Genomic DNA, 20,925 nt, shown 5'->3' on the forward strand with positions numbered 1-20,925 from the left:
CATACTTGGAGGGGCCTCAGAATTCCCTGGAGGACTCCTTAAAACATAAACCTAGGGCACCTGGGTGGCTCAGTTGTTGAGTGTCTGCCTTTGGTTCAGGTCATGATCCTGGGGTCCTGGGATCGAGTCCTCCATCAGGCTCCTGGCAGGGAGCCTGCTTCTCCCTCTGCCTGTGTCTCTGCCTCTCTGTGTGTCTCTCATGAATAAATAAATAAAATCTTAAAAAAAAAAAAAACAAACCCAAACATAAACCTTGGTTCTCACTTGAGTTTCAGAGTCAGCAGGTCTGGGGTAGCCTGGGAATTTGCATTTGTAGTTTGCTCCCCACTGTGGGAAAGCCAGGGCAGATGAAACCAAACCCCCCCCCCCCCCCCCCCCCCCCCCCCCCCCCCGCCCTCCACAACACCCCTATCAGGGCTGGGAAAAGAGGGCTCTACCCACCCCTCCCCTTGGGGATGGAGCCAGCTTACTCATCGGTGTCTTTTTTGCTCTCTTCAATGAAGGCAATGGATTCAGATCTAAGGCGGTTGGTCACTTCATACGTTCGGAGGGTGACTCCGAAAATATCCTCATGGTACCGGTTGTCATCCTGGAGGACAGAAACAGCCCTCAAATGCCAGCCAAAGGCAGGAGAGGGGCAGATATACTGACACCCTGGAGTGGAATGTCCTTAAAGAAGATGAGTTCTAAGCAAACAATATGTAACCCAGTGGCTCCTGGAGGACCTCTGGCGTCCTAGACTGTGCTTCACAAAACCCTGTGTTCTCTAGGGCATGGGGTCTCTCCACCCCAGTGGCAAAGAACATTTCAGTTCACATCTGAGCTGGCAAACCTTGGACAGACTTTTTGTGCAGTGTGCAGCCTGTACAACTGCACAGGACAGTGCTGCAGCTTGGTTCTGGGGGCAGGAAAAGTTGGTAGGATGGTTTCCACCTGCTTGTTATTTTCACACACCACAGGCCCCACCCATATTTAATACGTGTGCCTGCCTACCCAGCACCCAATCATCCTCCTCCCTTAACTATGGTTTGGGACCACAGGCATCCTCTACCCTGAGCCATAAATGGGAAATTGGGAGCAGGCAGGGATGTCATCATGGTTCCTCTAACCACAGACAGGTGGGGTGAGGAAGAGGCGACAGGAATGGGCTGCTGAGCCTGTCACTCACCCTCAGCCTGCTGATGAACACGCCCGCGTCCTCTACAGAGAGTTTCCCCTGCTGGGTCATGATGCGCTGGATGGCTTTGAGGACATCGGCGGCCATGGTGACGTCCCCGCAGACATAGATGTGGCCCCCTTGCTCCTTCAGGGCTCGGTACACAGGTTCTGCTAGCTGCTCCTGCAGGATGTCCTGCACATACTTCTGCAGGGAGCAGGAAGATGCATGAGAAGGAGGTGGGTCCTGGGGAGACACTCCCCCAGGAGAGCAGAGCCCGACACAGGCGACCCTGGGGGACTGGGAGGACAGTGAGCAAGAGAGGGAAAGGCGATCCCAGGGTGTGTGAAGGAGCTGCTCCCCGAGCTGGAGCTCAGCTGTGCTGAGGACCCTCCAGGGGGCCATGCGGAACACATCCCAGAGCCAGAACCTGGAGAAGCAGAGAGTGGGACACGATCGACCTGCTCCCCTGGCCAGTGGGCAGCGGTCACCCACGGGGTGTGAACACCTGTACTCCGCCAGGTGTGGGGTTCGTTACTGCAGGCATCCTATGCTGGGGTGCCAGAGCATCCCCAGGGCAAGCAGCAAGAGACGGGGGAGGGGACGGGCTGCCTGTTGACACCCGCACAAAACCAGCTGCCACAGCAAGTGAAACGGGAGCTAAGAGAGCGTGGGGCGGGCACAGGGAAGTCCAAGCCTCCAGGTTGAGGATGCCTTTCAGTTGTCCAGGAAACTGCCCCAGAGTGAGGTTGACATGCAGCTGGGATGTCCCAGCACGGGTGTCTTGCTTCTTAAAACACTGGTGTACTTGCACACCAGTCATCAAACAGCCATTGCCCAGACCCGCTGAGTTCCTGCCCCACCCCAGTTGTCCAGGCCCCTTTCCTGGGACCCCTTGGGTCTCCCCGCAACATCCAGTAGGAGCACGCTCCAGTCCCATGGCCTGTGTCCATTCTGACTCGGAGTACCTCTTGTGGACTGCTGAGTGTTTTTTTTTTTAATTCATATTTTATTTTTTGGTAAAATACGCGTAGCGTATCATTTAACATGTAACCATTTTCAGGTGAACACTTTGTGCACCACTATCTTGTGGAACCATCACCCTATCTCTTTCTAGAACTCATTCATTACCCCAAAAGGAAACTCTGTACCCACGAGCAGTCACTTCCTGTTCTCCTGTCCCCAAAGCCCCTGGTAACCACAGATCCGCTTCCTGTCCCTATAGATTTGGCTGTTCTGGATATTTCACCTAAGTGGCATCATATAACATGGGCTGTTAGATATTTTAAATCAATATTTTTATGCTTGAGCAATGTCCCAGAGGAGAATTCAGAATACGTGTGGGGGTGTCTGGAGGTGGGAGGTGCATGTGTGTACGTGTGTGTGTGTGTGTGTGTGTGTGTGTGTGTGTGTTGGGCTGGGGTGCAGGAGCTGTGAATGGGCCAAGGGTTACCTTTGGTTTGTCTGGCTCCCGGGAGTAGGCCGTGTACAGTTCTCTGAAGACCCCCTTGTTCTTGGCCTGTAGAGTCTCCTCCCTGTAGATGTGGTCTATCTTGGACTGCCGGCACCCGAACACCAGGACCATGGGGCACGGACTCATTCCTGGGGACCAGGGAGATCTCATGTCACTGACAGCTCTGATGTCCGATTTGGGGGAGGTGGCTGGTGGTGCCAGGGGAGGGGTGCTGGGAACCTGAGTGTGTGCCACATAGAGGCATCTGAACACTGGGACAGGTGGGTGTATGTACTTGTACACACACCCGTGTAGACACACACACACACACACACACACGCACACATGCACGCACCTGCACACAGTGAAAGAAGTAGGTGTTCAGGTTTTATCAGACCCCCTTTCTCTGGATCTCAATCTTTCCTTCTGCTCCCCATTCCCCTGTCCTGGCTAGTTAGCAGCCCCTACCACTGGGTAATGCTAAAAGCCCAGTCTGTGGGGCCATACTACCCGGGTTCAAATTCCAGCTTTGTGTGATGATGAGCAACTTGACTTTCTATGCGTGTATTTCCCTAGGTACAAAATAGAAGTAATAATAGCATCCACCTCCTAGGGTTACTTCAAGAAGTAAAACATTACAGCCCAGCGAATATATACAGCGAATCCTTTATCAATGTTAGCTCTTCCACCAGAATGATTGGGCCATGGGGGCAGTTTTTTTTTTTTAAGTTGTTTCTCTGTCTTATTCAATACTATCCCTTGGCACCCACAATAGTATTTGGTGTTTACTAGATACTCAATAAATCCCTGCTTAATGGATGCCACAACTGTGGGTTTCTTTCTCTCCCCTCCCAAAACTGATCTGTTGTGTCTCTCACAGCAAAGCCTGCTCTTGAATATAACAACCTTTGTGACAATCTCTTAAATGTACATACATTTGATAAGGCTTAATGTTTACTCTTCTAGAGCTGTCTGAATTTTCAGATGGGTCCTATCTTAGGAAAGAAGTGTCTTCTGGGGATGGAATTTCAAGCCCTTAGAACAAGCTGTGTAGGAGATTTGTTTGGATAGGTCCTTTGAAGTATAACCATGAACCTCACCTCTGGGTCAGGTCATATTATGATCTCCCTGACCTCCCCCAGGCAGTGACGCAGTGGAGGGGGAACTCTATCATTCCTCCAGGAGGTTGAGACACAGGCAGTCTCTCCAGGTTCAGGCAGGGTGGAAATCACCTAGCTGCTGAACTGTGACCCACCTTTGTGTTGGATATCAAATTGCCGCTGCTGCCAGAAGCTTCGGAAAGGGGCGATGCCAGTGCCTGGGCCAATGAGGATACAGGGCACTTGGGGATTTCGGGGCAGGTGGAAGCTGGGTGCTCTGGACAGGAAAGAGAGAATCAGAAGGCTTGCTGAGCTCAAATCTGATCAAGGGTGGTTAGGCCTTGGGTAGACCAGATGGCTGTCTTGGTGATAAGGTGGGGTGGTGTTCTTCAGCTGGGGATCAGGTGCCCCTTATCAGAGTGGGAGGTCTCACAGGTTTGGGGACTTCTCAAAACAGGAGCTCCTCAGAGCCCCGCTACCACTCCAATTCCCAATTTTCCTCATTGCTGAGCTAAGCCACACAGGGCAGTGGGATTGATTTAACTCAGGGTTTCCCAATGTCAGCACTACTGACATACTTCTCTGTTGTGGGGGGGGGTCCTGTGCATTGTAGGATATTGAGCAGCACCCCTGGTCTCTAACTACTAGATGCCAGGAGCACCCTCCAGCCGTGACAAACAATAATCTCTGCAGGCTTTGCCACAAGTGCTCTGAGGGGGAAAATCACCTCCTGCTGAGAAACCACTGATTCGGCCACCAATGAGATCTCCTAAATCAGGGAACAGACTTCAGTGTACACCGGGTGGTGTTAAGAGTGCAGATTCTTGGGCATGAAGCAAGTCTGGGCTCAGTATGCCATATTTTTGAAGCACCACTGGGGATTCTGATGCTCATGATACATGGACCATCCTATGAAGATTCCACTCTCAATAGCTGAGAAAAATCACTGGTCAAGGTCACCGTTTGGTGCAGAAGTCAATGGTTGACAAAGCAGGAATCTCCAGAGCCTATGAGCTCAGGTATACCCTTCATTGTGAATGTTTTTTGAGTTGTAATTTTTATTTGATGGCAGTAAGAACACTTAAATGAAATCTACCCTCTTAACAACAATTTTTAAGTGCATGATACAGTGCTGGTAATCACAGATAGGAATGTCCTTTAAAACTGAGTATGGGGGGCCCCGGGGTGGCTTAGCCGGTTAAGCATCTGCCTTTGGCTCAGGTCATGATCTCAGGGTCCTGGGATTGAACCCCGTGTTGGGCTCCCTGCTCAGTGGGGAGCCTGCTTCTCCCTCTTCCTCTGCCGCTCCCCCCGCTCCTGCTTGTGCGTGCATGTTGTCATAAATAAATAAATAAATAAATAAATAAATAAAATCTTAAAAAAAAATCCAACCAACTGAACTTGGGAGGAACAGCTCTGATGGATGGGGGACGAGGGTTTGGATCTTTCTCATCTCCAAGAAAGTGGAAGCAGAGTGGCTGGTAGACAGTGGATAGTATTTCCACCAGTCTGCAGATTTCGGGAAAGCTGATGTGGCATTTTTGCCCATTGTAGATGCTACTGTTGCCCCAGCATCTAGCACAGTGCTTGCACTTGATAAATATTCATTGCACTGACCTGACTTTGACTAACGGGCTTGCTTTGCTTCTGCTGTGTTGCCCATCCCACGATCCCATTTACTTAACAGCTTGGAGGGATACAGAGTGTTGATCTTGCTTCTGTCTGACTCAGCCATATCTCCAGAACCCTGGAGGCTGGTCCACCCAGTCCAACTCAGGACATCAGTATGCAGATTTGGGACAACTGCTTATTTCTCTTCATTGGCCACTCACCCTCTCACGAAACATGGGACCACTTCGTCAGCCTGTATCCGGTTGAGCCAGGAGGAGCACACGCCGTGGTGAATTGGTCCTTCTCCATCTAGCAGAATAACCGAGGTGGTCTGGTGTGCCGACTCCCTGTCACTGCCCCCCACCCCCCATCCAGGGCAGAAGGCTCACAGCCGCACGCCGCAAGTTTCTGCCTTGGAAGTCCTTGTCTGGATCCCTTCCACTGAAGGGGAAGAGGGAATGGTATAGTTGGGGTGAGCTCACAGCTGTGAAACTGCCCAGGGTTCCTGTGGGTACCAGTGGGTAGGATTCAGACCCTGCTCACTGAAAAGGTCCAGGTCAGTGTGCTCTGTCTGGGTGGCCTCCCAGGATCCCGGTCTCAGAGCTCTCTCAGGCACTGTGCATCTTAATTGCTTTATCAGGGAGGGAAAATATGGGAGAGAAAGGGTAGGGTATCTGACTATCCTACAACCAGCGGGACTTCAGGCAGCAGAGAGCTCTGCCTTCCGAGGGATGCGTAGGCATGGCTTGTTCCAGTTGCTGCTTTGGCAGGGGTGGAGGGCTGAGGAGGGGATGAAGGTAGTAAAAGGGCTCTCAGGCTTTGGGAGTAGAGGAGGCTTTCAAGGGCATATCCTCCCTCCTTCCTAATTCTGCACAGGGTTGGCTCTGCCAAAGGGGACAGTTTGCCTGTCCTGCTTCTTCTCCTAGTTCCTGTCTTCGCGATGGGTCACCTCCTGGGAATTTGGGATTGGGCAGTCCTGCAAAGGTCCCTGGGGGCAAATGCAGATGTCCAAGGCTCTCCCAGCGCCTCTGCCTACCTCCGGTGCGATAGGAGACAATTGCCACGGTGAGGTGCACCTCATCTGGATACATGTCTGGGGAGGAGCTGATGGAGTAGTAGCGGGGCTGCAGCAGCGACAGCTGGGTTAGGAGCAGGGTGGAAGGCATCTGGATGGACGGGAACTCCTCCAGCACCTCCACGATGGTGGGGTTCTTACCCCATTTCCATTCCTCGTACTCCTGTAAACCCTGTCCAAGAAGAGGGACACAGAACTTGCACCCCGCCCCTGGTACATTTCCAGTGAGGGCATCAGAACATCCAGGGATGAAGGTAAGTAGTAACGATGATACCCAGCACTTACACAGTAATGACTCCATGTTGGGTTTTAATTCTTACAATGACCTTATTAAATAAGTATGACTGTTATCCCTATTTTATAGCTGAGGAAACTGAAAATACAGAGGCTCTTTGACTTTGAGGCAGTGATTCTGGGTTTTGAATCTAGATTGGGGGCTGGCAAACTTTTTAGCCCAAAAGGTAAATGTAGCTTACTACCTGTTTTGTAGGGCCCATTAGCTAAGAGTTGTTTTTACACAGTTTAAATTGTTGAGGGAGGGATAGGGATACAAAGGAGGATACTATTTCACGGCAAAGAATGAGATATGAAATGTGAATTTCTGTGCCCACAAGTAAGATTTGATTGGAACCCAGCCACAACTACTCGGGTACTGTCTATGCTGTGGGTTTATAATGGTAGAATTTAATGGTTGTGATACAGACCTCATAGACTACGAGCCTAAAATATTTACTACCAGGCTCTTTATGGAAAACAGTTGCTGACCCCTGCTCCAGGCAGTGTGGCCCTAGGATGTGTGCTCCTAACCATCATAGGTCCTGCCATATGTAAAGGTCAAGAGAGAAGCACTATGGTGGGAGTCATGATTTGGTGGTATAGCATGCAGCCCTGTGATCTGTGAGTTTGCAGGGCTGGAGATGCATCTGCAGAGAGCATAGGTCAAGTTCAGGATGGTGAATGACAGCCCCAAAGGAACAGGTTAGGGTGTGGAGGACCAAGTTCAGGGGCTTGTGGACAGCAAAGCCCAGCTGTTACCAGGGAATGGAGGAACTCTCTGGGGCTCTGGAGTTATTTTTTCTACATCTCAGAAGCTGTTCTGGGCAGTCCCTGATTGCTTATAGGAGACTCAGATTTTGAGGAGAAAAGCATATTAAAAGTGTTCTTCAACAGATGAATGGATAAAGAAGATGTGGTCTCTATATACAATGGAATATTACCCAGCCATCAGAAAGGATGAATATCTACCATTTACATCAACGTGGATGGAACTGGAGGGTGCTGAATGAAATAGGTCAATAAGAGAAAGAAAATTCTCATATGGTTTCACTCATATGTGGAATATAAGAAATAGTGAGAGGGACCCTAAGGGAAGAAGGGAAACTGAGTGGGGAAAAATTAGAGAGGAAGACAAACCATGAGAGACTTCTGACTCTGGGAAACAAACAAAGGGTTGTAGAAGGGGAGGAGGGTGGGGGGATGGGGTGATTGGGTGATGGGCACTAAGGAAGGCATGGGATGTGATAAGCCACTGGGTGTTATACTATATGTTGGCAAATTGAATTTAAAGAAAAAAAATGTGCACTGTATAACACAGCTTTCCCCCATGTCCCTAAAGATCATCCTTGCTTTGTTGAGGGCATGGTATCCTTGAGAACATGCCTCCCAGGTCTCAGCCTCACTGACCTCTAGCTGTAGGTGTGCAATTAGCCAAAAGCCTCAGGAGCATTCACAGGAAAACAGGCATGTCTCACCCATGTTGGTGCTTCCTATAGCTGTGGCTGCAGTTCCAGATGCTTCCATTCATACTTCCTTCCCTCTCCTTCACTTGGGGTCAGACTTGTTGGAGGTCTGATGGTCCTCCCAGCCTTATCTGACTCTTGCCCATTTTTCCCTCACACAGGCTGTTTCCCTTAATAGAAATCTTCACTCATTTAATCCCACCTTGTAGTTCACGCACTTCAGAAGAAACGGGCTAACACATACAGTTTATCAAATTCTACTCGAAATCATCTCATGCAAACTGCAGTCTCGGATCCCTCTTCATAGTAGGCCCCCATTAATTAAAATTTTTTTCATTAATTAAATTTTAAATTATATTTATACATATACATTGTATACCAAGTTAAGCAAAGCTTAACAATGCAAAGCTTTGTTTGTAATGCAAAGCTTACAATGAAAATTAATGCTCCACTTCTCCAATCTGTTTTTCAACTCCCCAGAATGAACCACTTAAAACTCTTCAAATGTTCCTTTTGATGTTTGTTTTCTCATTTCTACATACAGCTGACCCTTGAACAACATGGATTTGAACTGCGCAGGTCCACTTATTTGCAGATTTTCTTTCAACAAATATAATAGAGGACTCTAAATGAAATTTCTCTTCCTTATGAGTTTCTTAACGTTTTCTTTTCTCTAACTTATTTTATTGTAAGAATAAAACATACAAAATATGTGTTAATCAATTGTTTATATTATCTGTAAGGCTCCCGGTCAGCAGTAGGCTAAATCAGCGGTTAAGTTCTGGGGGAGTTAAAAGTTATATGGATTTACTGCTGCACAGGGGGGTCAGCACCCCTAACACCTGTATTGTTCAGGGGCCAGCTGTAATAGGCATTCTTTGAATTAGCGTCTTCTTCTCTGCCCATCATTCGTCCCTCTCCTGGACAGCAGAAGAAAAGCTAAGCCATCCTTTGCGGGTGGCTTAATGGAGAGGAGCCCCCACTTGGAAAACTCTGGGTGGTCCTCCTGGGTAGGATTCTTACTGAGCAAGATTTTGTAGTGGCTTGGGGCAAGCAAGTCCTGGGTTTCAAAGCATGGATGGTAGAAATGTGTGATTTATTTTACCATCAGAGGGCCTCCTATATCTTGCAAGTCCCACCAAGAGCTCTTCTGCATTGGGAAAGACCTCCCTCTAAAACAGGGCACTGTGGGATTCTTTATTTCTTTGCCCTCCAAGCATGGGTTCAGTTGGAGCTAACGGAAGCTCAAGAGTTCCAAAAGAAGGAGGAACAAGAGTTAGAACAGTAATTTCTACTGGGCCAGAGAACTCTGAGATTCAACAGGGCTATCCTTGTTGTGCCAAACCTTAGAATGAGGGGAGATGGTGAGGATGAACCAAAATGGACTAGCCAGTAGGGTGGTGACCAGCTGGAAACTGAAAATGGGCCACTCTTGCTCAACGCTGCCATCTGCTGGACAACTGTTGTAATAGCCGTACAGCTCTCCACTGACGGGGAGGTGAAAGGTGCCCCTGGGGCTGTAGGAGGCCAGACACCCACCTTGCTGAGGACCAGTAGACGCTGCTTCTCTTTCTCGCTGGTGGCCAGGGAGGCAAACTGTTGCAGCTGCAGTGGCGTTGGCGGCGTGGTGATGTCCAGGTAGTACTTGAAGGCCTGGAAGATGGTGCAGGGTGGGAGGCGGAGCTCATCCGTCCAGTTACTGATAACTCCTATGGAGGTACAATGGAGGTGAGGGGTGGGTCGAGGAAGGAGAGTATGAGCTCCCAGGGCTTGGGTCCAAGTCAGGAAGGCCAGATTGGGTGGCCTAGGGCAAAGGATGGGGCCAGGTGAGCCAAGCAATCCCTTGGCTTGTCACCTTCCATGTTTCACCTCCAGACTCAGAGTTCTGGGGACCGTGTGATCACCTCACGAGTGCAAGGAGCATATCCAAAATCAACTGAACAAATTAGTTCAAAAATTAAAATATAAGGCAATATTAAAATAGCATGAGACAGTCAGTCCTCTGGCATTCGATGCAGTGAGCCCCCCCACTGAGCATAAGCTATGAGTCTATTTTGGCTGTCTGCCCTCTAATGGTGTTGGCCTCTCCAACCTCTAAGTGGGATTCCGGCATTTAAAATTACAAACATGCCTAACACTTCGCTACCACTTTCTATATGCCAAGTGCTATTCTCAGCACTTTATATTATTAACTCACTTAGTCCTCACAAACAATCTCAGGTGGTGGTGCTATTACTATCCCCATTTTGCAACTGAGAGAAATGGAAGCACAGAGAGGTCAAGGAAATTGCCCAAGGTCACACAGCTCACAGTGTGAAGTCAGGCATTCCTGCCCCAGACCTCGTTCTAACTACTACACTGTACTGCTTCGATGTAATTTTCATCGGATATACAGTGTCTACTTTATCAGGGGCTCGACTCAAGAGAAAAAGTGCTGCTCCAACACGAAGGAAGAACTGGCTGGGTCAGATTTATTAATTCAAAGTGGTATGTTCCAAACGACTTTTCAATAGGGCTTTGACCACGTGCTATTTTCACATTCTGCTCTGACCGTACTCTAGCTCCTTTGTAAAGGGGACATGTTACCATATCATGGGCTGGTCAGGTAAGGTCACTGTGGTTTCTTGTACCTGAGCCCTGAGCTCACCTGTGCCGACTGAAACGAAGCGCTGAGACCCACTTGCGTTTGAAAGTTTTTGAACAGAAAGGTCAAGGATGGTCACTGAAACAGACTGGGGCCTGATCTAATGAGGTCAGAAACAGGGTTCAACCTTGAGTGGGCCACGGAGCTGCATATAGTGTCCCTTGATTTTAAGAGGAGGGAGAGATATGCTTCAGCTATTTATTCGGTGGGCAGTGAGGTGGGGGCAATGAAGGAAGGCAGAGTCCCCTTCCCCCCAAGGATGAGCTCTTGGTGTCCTGGCATCATGGTCACTGGCTCAGCCAGTTGGGCCAAGGTTGTCAAGCCATGAGAAAGGAGGAGTCTTCAGTCTCCTAAGTTGGAGGTGACAGAGACCCACTCTCTCGCCTGGACTGGATATTGGGAAGAAGGATGGGTCTCCTCTTCCGCAGACACCCACTGCCTCCAGAACTCCCTGGAGAAGGGGAGGGCTCTTGGGAGGGGCCAGGTGGGGTGCCTGGCCCACCCACCCGCCCGTAGTTAGTTACCCAGAGCCGTGTTGCGCTCCTCCAGTAGCTCCACCTTCACCAGCTGGTTGACGGGGGGTGCATCCTCTAGCCGCTCCATCAGGGCATTCACAAGGTCCTCGCGGTTGCCAGGGAAGACGCCCAGGTGGTCCCCAGGCTGGTACTGCAGCTCCTGATTCCCATTGGTGTGGAGACGCACGAAGATGGTTGATCGGCTGGAGGGAAGGGGGGATAGTTGGCTAAGAGTCACCAGCTACTGCCTCCTCTCTTTGCTCTTCTGTGTCTCCTTGTGGCTGCGTTTCTCTCTTTTCATTCTCTGTGGGACCCTGGCCAATGAGACCTCTGCCCCCATCGTTCCACACCATGGCCTTTAGCATGATCACCCATGAACTCTTCAGTGCAAATCCAATGGCAAGTTCCAAGTGCTCATCCTGGTCAAGGAAGCAGCACTGGACACAGATGCTCACTTCCTCTTTCTCCACTCTCTTCTCCCAGGTTCTAGCACCCCAGGCTCTCCTGATCTTCTATTTCTTGGTGGTCCCTTCCCATCTCCCCAGACTCTGGGCATTAAAGTACTCAGGGTTCAGTCCTCAGATTCCTTTTTTCTTTTTTTCTTTCTTTTTTTTTTTTTTTAAGATTTTATTTATTTATTCATGAGAGACCCACAGAGAGAGAGGCAGAGACATAGGCAGAGATGTAGGCAATGGGAGAAGCAGGCTCCCTGCTGGGAGCCCGATGTGGGACTCAATCCCAGTACCCCGGGATCATGACCTGGGCCAGAGGCAGACACTCAATCACTGAGCCACCCAGACATCCCAGATTCCTTGCTTTTCTATTTTCCTGAACCTGCCTTTCTCCATAGCACTTATGGGCGTCTGCCCTCTTGAACAGTTTACATCATCATGTGGTTTATGGTCTGCCCTTCCCCGCCTACCAGCCCCACCCAAGCTTCCAGGACAATGTATGCTCCAGAGGGCAAGGGATCTGTCTCTTTTGTCCACTGCTCTATTTCTGGCAAGTAGGACAGTGCATGCTACACAGCAGGTACTCAAGAAATATTTATTGGATGAAGGAACATCAGACTCCTAGGGTTAACTGCTTGCCAGAACAAACTCTGTTCTCAGTACCAACTGGGGTTCTCCCAGGAATCACTATCCAATTGGAGCCAAGGTAGTGGAGTCCCCAGTCTGTGTGATGCCATGTCTCCTGGGAATCCCAAGCTCCACCCCACTCTAGTGTGTGTGTGTAGGGTGGGGGAAGGGTCCTCATATTACTGTGTAAAGAGAAACACATTTGGTATTGGTTGTGCACAAATACCAATATAAATTTGAAAGATCTAAGGAGAAAACACACAGGAACTTATTTATGTCCTGCCAAGTCCTCCTCTTTCCCACTGGTTATTGTATTTTCAGGGCAAGAGGCCTTTGCTAAGTGAAGCCTTCAAGAATGAATTCTTGGACTCTGATCATTCTAGTCCTTTAAATGGAATGGATCTACTGCATTTTACACAATACCTGAGAACTTGGGGACTGATTATACTTTGGTAAATCAGATTCTTTGTCCTCTTTGGGTTCCATCTTCATTTTTAAAAAAAGATTTATTTATTCATAAGAGATACAGACAGAGAGGCAGAGACACAGGCAGAGGGAGAAGCAGGCTCCATGCAAGGAGCCCCATGTGGGACATGATCCTAGGACCCAGGGATTATGCCCTAAGCTGAGGGCAGATGCTCAACCGCTGAGGCACCCAGGTGTACCATGCATTTCTTTTCTTTTTTAAAGATTTTATTTATTTGAGAGAGAGAGAGAGAGAGAGAGAGAGAGGGAACATGCGCACATGCTCATACAAGCAGGAGGAGGGGCAGAGAGAGGGAGAAGCAGACTCCTTGCTGACCAGGGAGCCTGATGTAGGGCTTGATCCTAGGACCCTGATATCATGACCTGAGCCAAAGGCAGATGCTTAGCTGACTGAGCCACCCAAGTGCCCCCCCCATCTGCATTTCAGATCTGCTTTTCTTCATTGCCAATTGGTTCTCAGTAGAGACACTTCATATTCAACACAAAGTTTCTACATTCTCCATGGTATGTAAATCAACACTTGAATAGATCAATGGGACTCGCTATATAAAGGAGTCTCTGGCACACCCAAGAACCCTTTTGTGCTACAAATAGCCACCGTTATTAAAAATAGTTGTGCTGGCACATTTAATTTTTTGCAAGTATTTTCTTGAAGCAAGGCACCCCTGTCCTTAGCACAGTGGCGGGAAATTGGTGGCAGAGATTGTGAAGGGTGTTGTCAGGATCTGGGGCCCCATTCTCCTTTCCTGGACAGATTTTGCTGTCTCTTGGGCCACTAATCTTGTCAGTTCTACGGATTTGCATGACTGATTCTGCTCTGAGCTCATTGGTTTCCTGGTTCCTGGAGAGCAAAGACAACCATCGCCTCCTGCCAGCTCCAGGATGGGAACTAGCCAGCAGGGGGAGCTGTGGGGCCGCTAATTTCGGAGCCTCCTGCACCAACCACAGGAAGCCTTTCAAAGGCCCCCAAATCAATTCCCACTTTCTCCCAGATCATCACGATTTCTTTCAGAAGTATATTTGCCTACGTTCTTCTGGCCGGTACAAAATAGAAATGCGGAGGACCTGAACTTGCTGAGTTGGCTCACGCTCACAGGCACTTCCCCCAAGTCCTCTTGAATGTGACACAAGGTGGTCAGGAAGACAAGGGGCAGGAATACGAGGCAGCTGGCAGGTTAGCTAGGTGGCCCAGGCTCTGCTCGTGCTGGGAATTAAACCAAGGGGACTCTGCAAGCCTCTGATCAGACATGGTTTGCTGAGAACCCCAGCGCTGAATGGCTTCGTGGCCTCAGGACACCCTAATGGGCTGGTCTTTGAAGCTTTGTGGGGGAAACCAAATTCCCCTCTACCTTCTCTTGGTAGCACTAACCTAGAGACCAGGGCAGTCATCTGGGGGCCTCTCCATCCCCTCCTCCAGACTCCAGAAGCATAACACACACACACAGACACATACACACACACAGGCATGTATGCTTGGCAGTGGTTCAATGACAGGTTCACAGATGAAACAACAGTCTGCTAATGTCTGGCATCAAATAATAAAAAAAAGGCTAATGTTCATTCTTTAATGAAAAGAATAAACATTGTAAGTTTCATTCATTCAGCAAATTTGTACTGAGTGTTGGGCACTATTCTAGGCACTGGTGAGACACTGTGGGTCTGGGGTCTCATTCTCACTGAATGTCCTATTCTCATTGAGAAGCAACTTAAAAGGTCCCAGAGGAGTTGGTGATGTGGATGGGTGGGTGGTGATGGGCTAGGGCCAGTGGGCTGAGTGACCATCAGATAGGATGGTCCAGGAGACCTCTGTGGTGATGTGATACTTGAGCAGAGACATGAACAATGAGAGAAAGGGGACATGCAAAGATCTGTTTGGGAAGAGTGTTTGCATGTGCAAAAGCCCTGGGGTAGGAAAATGTGTGGCATTTTTGGAGAAGGGAAAGAAGGCTGGAGTGTTTGGAGAGTGGTCAACATAGATGTGGGGGTAGGAGAAGGAGATCAGAGAGCTGGGAAGAGGCCAGATCATGAGGGCTTCATCATGACCTGTAACAGCAAGAAATTTGGAGGTCTCCTTAATCCAGTGGGAAGCCACTGAAGGGTGTGATGCTGTGCAGTGATAGGATTCAATTTCTGTTTTTCAAAGATTTCTGGCTGCTGTTTGGAAATGAATCTTTGAGAGAGAAGCCAGGAAACAAGGAGACAAGTTAGCATCTACTGTAGCCACTCATACCGTTGATGCACATGGCTTTGCTCAAGATGGTAGCTATAGGTCTGTGATGAAGTTGAAAGTCAAGTCCCATAGGACCAGCTGAGGGCTGGATGTGCAGTGTAAGGGAGGGAGAGGAGGCAAAGAGGACTCTTGAGTTTTTGGCTTAAGCCAAATGTTGCTGTTCTCTGTCGAAATGGGGAAGGCTGGAGAAAAGGAACTTCATCCAAGGAGCAATGAGAATCAAGAGCCCCCCCTCCCGCCCCCCCACCAAGAACCTTCCATTGTGATATCCCACCACCTCCACGATGCCCCAGCACTTGGGTCCCCCTCTGCATCTTTGCTCCTGCCAGCCTCTGTCTACATGTTCCTCCCCTGTTCTCATTCCCTTTCCAAAGCTTGCCCTGTGCTTCCCCTCCCCCTTCTGACATCTAGGACTTATGATCACCACACCCACTACCCATTACCACTCCATTATACTCTGGTCTGTATTGTTTGTGAATTGGTGTACCTAGAAAATGTACTTCCTGGCCAGGCAGCAACTGTGGTCACTTTTCTCTTTGATGTACAAGGATCACCCTCAGAAGGCTGTTTACTTCCTCTTAAGCACTTTGCTTGCAATTAAGGGTCTGGGAAGTGGGGAGTATTTTGTGATATCTCACTTATGGCCTCTTGGCCCAAACAGCCTGACTTTTGGCTGACTTGGGCAGGGGAAAATGAGAGAGTATCATGGTTTTTTTGTTTTTGTTTTTTTTTTACTTGATTATCCCTTAAAACAAACCAACAACTTATAAAGCTGGAGACAGTAGTAAGCCTGAAAATAGGTTGTGCTAAACAGAGTGTGCTTCTAAAGAGAGAGAAAGAGATCTGCATACAATTTGATCCTTTTTTGTGCTAATTCATGACTGATTTTAATACTAGGTTCTAGTTCCTAACCTTGCTGAAATATTCTCTTGTAAATCACTCAATATAGAGTCAGCTGCCATTTCCAGAGGTGAGTGGGGGTTATTCTGGGATTTGGTCCAACTTAGCATCAGAACATTTGCAGAGGACCTTGCTTTTTATGTACTATGGTTTAGGGAGTAATTTCTCTGATTTGGTCTTTCACAGTTTGTTGCTAAAGGAAATTTCCAATGGATTCTTAATCTCTTTTCTTCCATGCTACTGAAGTCATCCCTTTCTATGGGGCAGAAATGGGAAGTAGGGGTGCATATTTCAGACACAGAGTCCCTCTCTTTATCAGAGATCCCTATGCTCCGAATGTTGCATTTAACTAATTATTCAAAGGGATTAATTTCCTAATCCATTTCTTTAATGTTTGGGGATCTAAGAGAGTACATGAGAGCCTGGGGGCTTCGTCCTGTTGATAATTCTATCAGAGGTTTGAAGTCCACGTAGAAAGCATGCATACTAAATTTGCAGGTGTTTGAAGCTGGGACGGATAAGGAAGAGTAACGAGAAAGTTTTGTGCACCTCGTCTTTTTTTTTTATTTTTTTTATTTTTTATTTATTTATTTTTTTGCACCTCGTCTTTAATACAGCAGCCTCGCAATGCTTTTGACGCCACCTGTGTAGCCATTCAGCATACTGACTTTGGAGTCGGAGAACCGAGTCTATGTGACCTTGAAAAAGTCACTTGCGTTCTCTAATTGTCATTTTTTATATTTAAAACATCAATGATGGGGCACCTGGATAGCTTAGTCAGTTAAGCATCCAACTCTTGATTTTGGCTCAGGTCATGATTTCAGGGGTTGTGGGATCAAGCCCTACACTGGGCTCCACACTCAGTAGGGAGTCTGATGGAGACTCTTTCCCTCTCCCTCTCTGCCTCTCCCCCCTAAAATACATAAATAAATCTTTAAAAAAATAAATAAAATGTTGATGATAGTGGTATCTACTTCCTGGGCTGGTCAAGAGTTCTGGGAGATCCTGCACAGAGGGGATTTGAAACAGTACTTGACATACAGAAAGCACTAGATAAACATCAGCAATCCGTGTAGCCACTATTCTCATTTTACATAAGGAGACAAGGGCTCAGAGGACCTGAGTGACTTGCCCATGGTCACACAGCTGGTATGCAGCAGAGCTGGGGTCAGAACCCAGAGCTGTCCAGTTCATGAGCCCACTCTGTGTACTAAATGGAAATTTCAAAAGATCGTCGTGGGCTGTAGCTGAAAAGTGAAAAAAAAAAAAAAAAAGATGCCATTCCATAGGGACCAATGCAAAGGACTTCATTAAAGCCAAAAATACTATTTACACAAGTTGAGGGATAGACAGACCTGGCTCAATCATCTTGAAAATAGCAGCAAGAGTGTAAGCTTAATGGGAGCGTGGCATGGCTGCCAGGACAATGCCTGCCATATTGGTGGCATCAGTGTGTCTTGCTTAGGTTGGGGGGAGGCTAAAATAGCCTCAGTGCATGTGGCAGCTATGACCGGTCCTCCACGGTGCTGTGACCTGGTCTGAGAATGACAATTCCAGCAGGACAGAGTGTGTCCTTGTACTAAAGTGAAGAGCTTGGGAAACCGGGTCTTAGGAAGAGCAATTTGAAGGGATCAAAACCCAGGAGACATTGGTCAGTATCCTTGGCTATCAGCAGGTCTCTCATTTGGAAGAACTGGGTTTGTTTTGAGTGTCACCAGAGATCAATATGAGGTGCTAGGAAGATGCCCTTTGGTTGTAGCAATATAAGATAACAATTAGGACTTTGAAACACAGAGTGGGTTGTTCTGTGAGGTAATGAACCTCCCATCATCCCAAAGGAATTTAAGCAGAGCCTGGGTGGCTAGTTTTCAAGATTCTGTAGAATCACCCACAGGGAGGAAATGTTCTCTGACTAGCATGCTCTGGTATGATGAACATTAGCAACTTGACAAGGGGGTGGTCTATATTCAAAATTCCTTATAAACCCCTTCCCTTTCTGCTTTCCATGATGATTATCAGCATCTCCTCTCTTGGTCCCTCTAGGTCAGAGAGCAGCAAAGAGGAAGCAGGAAAACCTCCATGCTACAAAGCAGCAAGGCGAGCTCAATGGCATTTGGAGTGGTAATGGGATGCCAGTCCTGCGAGTCAACCAGGGCTCCTCCCTGATTGTGGGTGGCATCTGGAGAACAGAGGAGTAACCCCGAGCCAACCAAGGTGTTCCTACCTGGATTTAGGACTCTGAAGGTTTTGACGGCTGAGGAGTCGAGCGGCTGAGACCCGCTTTTTGTGGACGTTGGATAGACCTGCGGGGAGAAACACAACAGGCTCCCTGAGATGGGGTTAAACCATGGTCAGTGCAAACCTTCCAGCTTCTACTGACCCTGTCTTCACACTTCCACTGTCCTCCGGAGTGAAGTGAGGAGAGGAAAGAAAAGACATTGGGGTGGGGGGTGCTGTGGATAATGCAGAAGCAGCAGCAAAGCTGATTAAGCTGAGTTGAGAAGAAGAGTTTCAGGGTAACATGCCACCCTGCTGGAGGGAGAAACATCTGGGCACAGGTGGACGGGGCATAGGGCCCTGGAAGCATATTTATTTTCAGAAGACTGTGGTCAAGGGAGACATAAGCAATGAAACCCACCTTCTCTCAGTACCTGTCAGGGAGGTGAGGGCTCCTGTCTTTCCTTCCCCTCCCAGCTCCACCCCCTTCACTATCCTGCATGCCTCCCCAGGAAGGTGGTGAGAGGTACCCTGTGTAAGTTCTGGAGCTTCGGCCACATAGGTGAGGCGGAACTTGTTTCTCTTCCAGCTGCGGTCATTGCTGATGAGGGAGTTGTTGGCCTTTTCAATGTTGACATCATCTCCCACGCAGAACACATCACAGGCTGCCTGTGGCACACGCAGGGCTTTCAGTGGGTGACCTCTTTCAGTCAAGAGGGACTTTCCACCAACAGCTTCAAGTCATGGCATGTATTCCTCCATCCATCCATTCATCCACCCATCTGTCCATTCATCCCTCCAACCCTCCACCTACCTGCCCTCCTAGCCTTCTTCCTTCCCTCCAACTCTTCTTCCTTTCTTCCTCTTTCTTTCCTTCCCTTCTTCCTTCATCCCTCCTTCCATCTGTTCATCCATCCTTTCTTCTCCCCATCTACCCATCCTTCCTTCTTTCTTTCCTTCCATACTTATATCCACTCGCCTACTCATCCACCCATCTATCCATCCCATTACCTACCTGCCTCTCATCCATCAGTCTATCCACTAATCCATCCTATGCTTTTTGAATGCCTTTGATGTGCTGGACATATCATATTTACTAATTAACGACTTTAGGATTTAACCTCTATTTAATATGTAACTTTTATGTCATTTATTCCTAAAACCAGTATTTGTAGAGGTCTAATATTAAACAAGAAAATAAATACCTTAGGGGAACCTGGGTGGCTCAGTTGGTTAAGCGTCTGTCTTCAGGTCAGGTTGTAATTTCAGGATCCTGGGATCAATTCCCACATCGGGGTCCCTGCTCACTGGGGAGTTGGCTTCTTTCTCTCCCCCTACCCTTCCCTCCTGCTCATGCTCTTTTTCTCTCTCCCTCTCCCTCAAAGAAATAAATAAAAAGTTTTAAAAATTAAAATCTTGGGCAGCCCTGGTGGCTCAGCGGTTTAGCACCGCCTTCAGCCCAGGGCGTGATCCTGGAGACCCCAGATCGAGTCCTGCGTTGGGCTCCCTGCATGGAGCCTGCTTTGCCCTCTGTCTGTGTTTCTGCCTCTCTCTCTCTGTCTCTCATTAATAAATAAAATCTTTTAAAAAAATTAAAATCTTAAAAAAGAGAAAAGAAACACCTTAGAACTTATCTTCCTCTAAAGATTCAATTACTTAAAAACTTTTTTTATTTAAAAAAAATAAAAATTTTTTTAATAAATTCAATTTGCCAACATATAGTATAACACCCAGTGCTCATCTCATTGTGTGCCCTCCTTAGTCACCTAGTTACCCTATCCTCCTACCCACCTCCCCTTCTACAACCCAATTACCTTAAAAGCAGAACATACTGAATGTTTGAACACCTATGAAATTTTCTTATGTTTTTCTTTTGCAAGTGCATAAGTTCTCTGACTTTAATAGTCCAAAGAATTATTATTTGGAATTCAAGTTTTGGGATAAAAGCCATGGATAATTCAAGAGTTTTAAAAATTATTTATTTATTTGAGAGAGAGAGAGCAAGAGAGAGAATGAGCACACGAACAAGGGGGGAGGGGCAGAGGGAGAAGGAGCGAGAGAATCTCAAGCAGACTCTGTGCTGAGCACGGAGCCTGATGTGGGGCTCGATCCTACAACCCTAAGATCATGACCTGAACCAAAACCAAGGGTGGGATGCTTAACTGACTGACCCACCTAGGTGCCTCAATTCAAGAGGTTTTTAAGGGTAGCTTTAACCATTTCTTTGGCCTTATGTTGATTTTCAAACAATCTAAATGTCCATCAACTGATGGATGGTTAAACAAAATATGATATATACATACAGTGGAATATTATTTGGCCATAAAAAGCAATGAAGTGCTGATATATACTATAATGTGGATGACCTTGAAAACAAGATGCTAAGTGAAATGAGCCAGTTTCAAAAGACCACATACTATGATTTCATTCATACAAAATATCCAGAATAGATGAATTTACAGAGACAGAAAGTAGATTAGTGGTTGCCAAGACTGGGAGTTTGGTAGGAGAATGGGGGCTGGTGATAGCTGAAGGGCATGGTGGCTTGTAACAGGCCCTGTTTCTGGGGTACTCAATTAAATTGGCTGATGGAAGTCAAGAACCACAGTGATCTCAAGATAACAAAAGCCAAGTCATCTCAATTTTACCTTGTCTAGGAAGAAATGCAGAAACAGGTTTGTGGACACAGCCTTCCCCCACAGATATCTGTATAGCTCAAG

The 20,925-nt window shown here is 47.8% G+C and overlaps 1 protein-coding gene across 2 annotated transcripts in view; it reads right to left on the reverse strand.

The window, feature by feature from the left end:
• The window catches only part of NOS1 (nitric oxide synthase 1), a 113,267-nt gene that overhangs the window by 6,520 nt on the left and 85,822 nt on the right, over positions 1–20,925 (reverse strand). For both annotated transcript variants that reach the window (XM_077875808.1, XM_077875806.1), the window contains 10 exons: positions 18,736–18,874; positions 18,213–18,291; positions 11,303–11,496; positions 9,674–9,843; positions 6,357–6,567; positions 5,542–5,629; positions 3,865–3,986; positions 2,610–2,758; positions 1,169–1,363; positions 471–589 (listed from right to left, as the gene is read on the reverse strand). In XM_077875808.1, the coding sequence (XP_077731934.1) occupies positions 471–589; positions 1,169–1,363; positions 2,610–2,758; positions 3,865–3,986; positions 5,542–5,629; positions 6,357–6,567; positions 9,674–9,843; positions 11,303–11,496; positions 18,213–18,291; positions 18,736–18,874 (1,466 nt within the window). The remainder of the gene's footprint in view (positions 1–470; positions 590–1,168; positions 1,364–2,609; positions 2,759–3,864; positions 3,987–5,541; positions 5,630–6,356; positions 6,568–9,673; positions 9,844–11,302; positions 11,497–18,212; positions 18,292–18,735; positions 18,875–20,925) is intronic.

Source organism: Canis aureus, chromosome 27 (genome assembly GCF_053574225.1).
Source record: "Canis aureus isolate CA01 chromosome 27, VMU_Caureus_v.1.0, whole genome shotgun sequence".
Taxonomy (NCBI): Eukaryota; Metazoa; Chordata; class Mammalia; order Carnivora; family Canidae; genus Canis; species Canis aureus.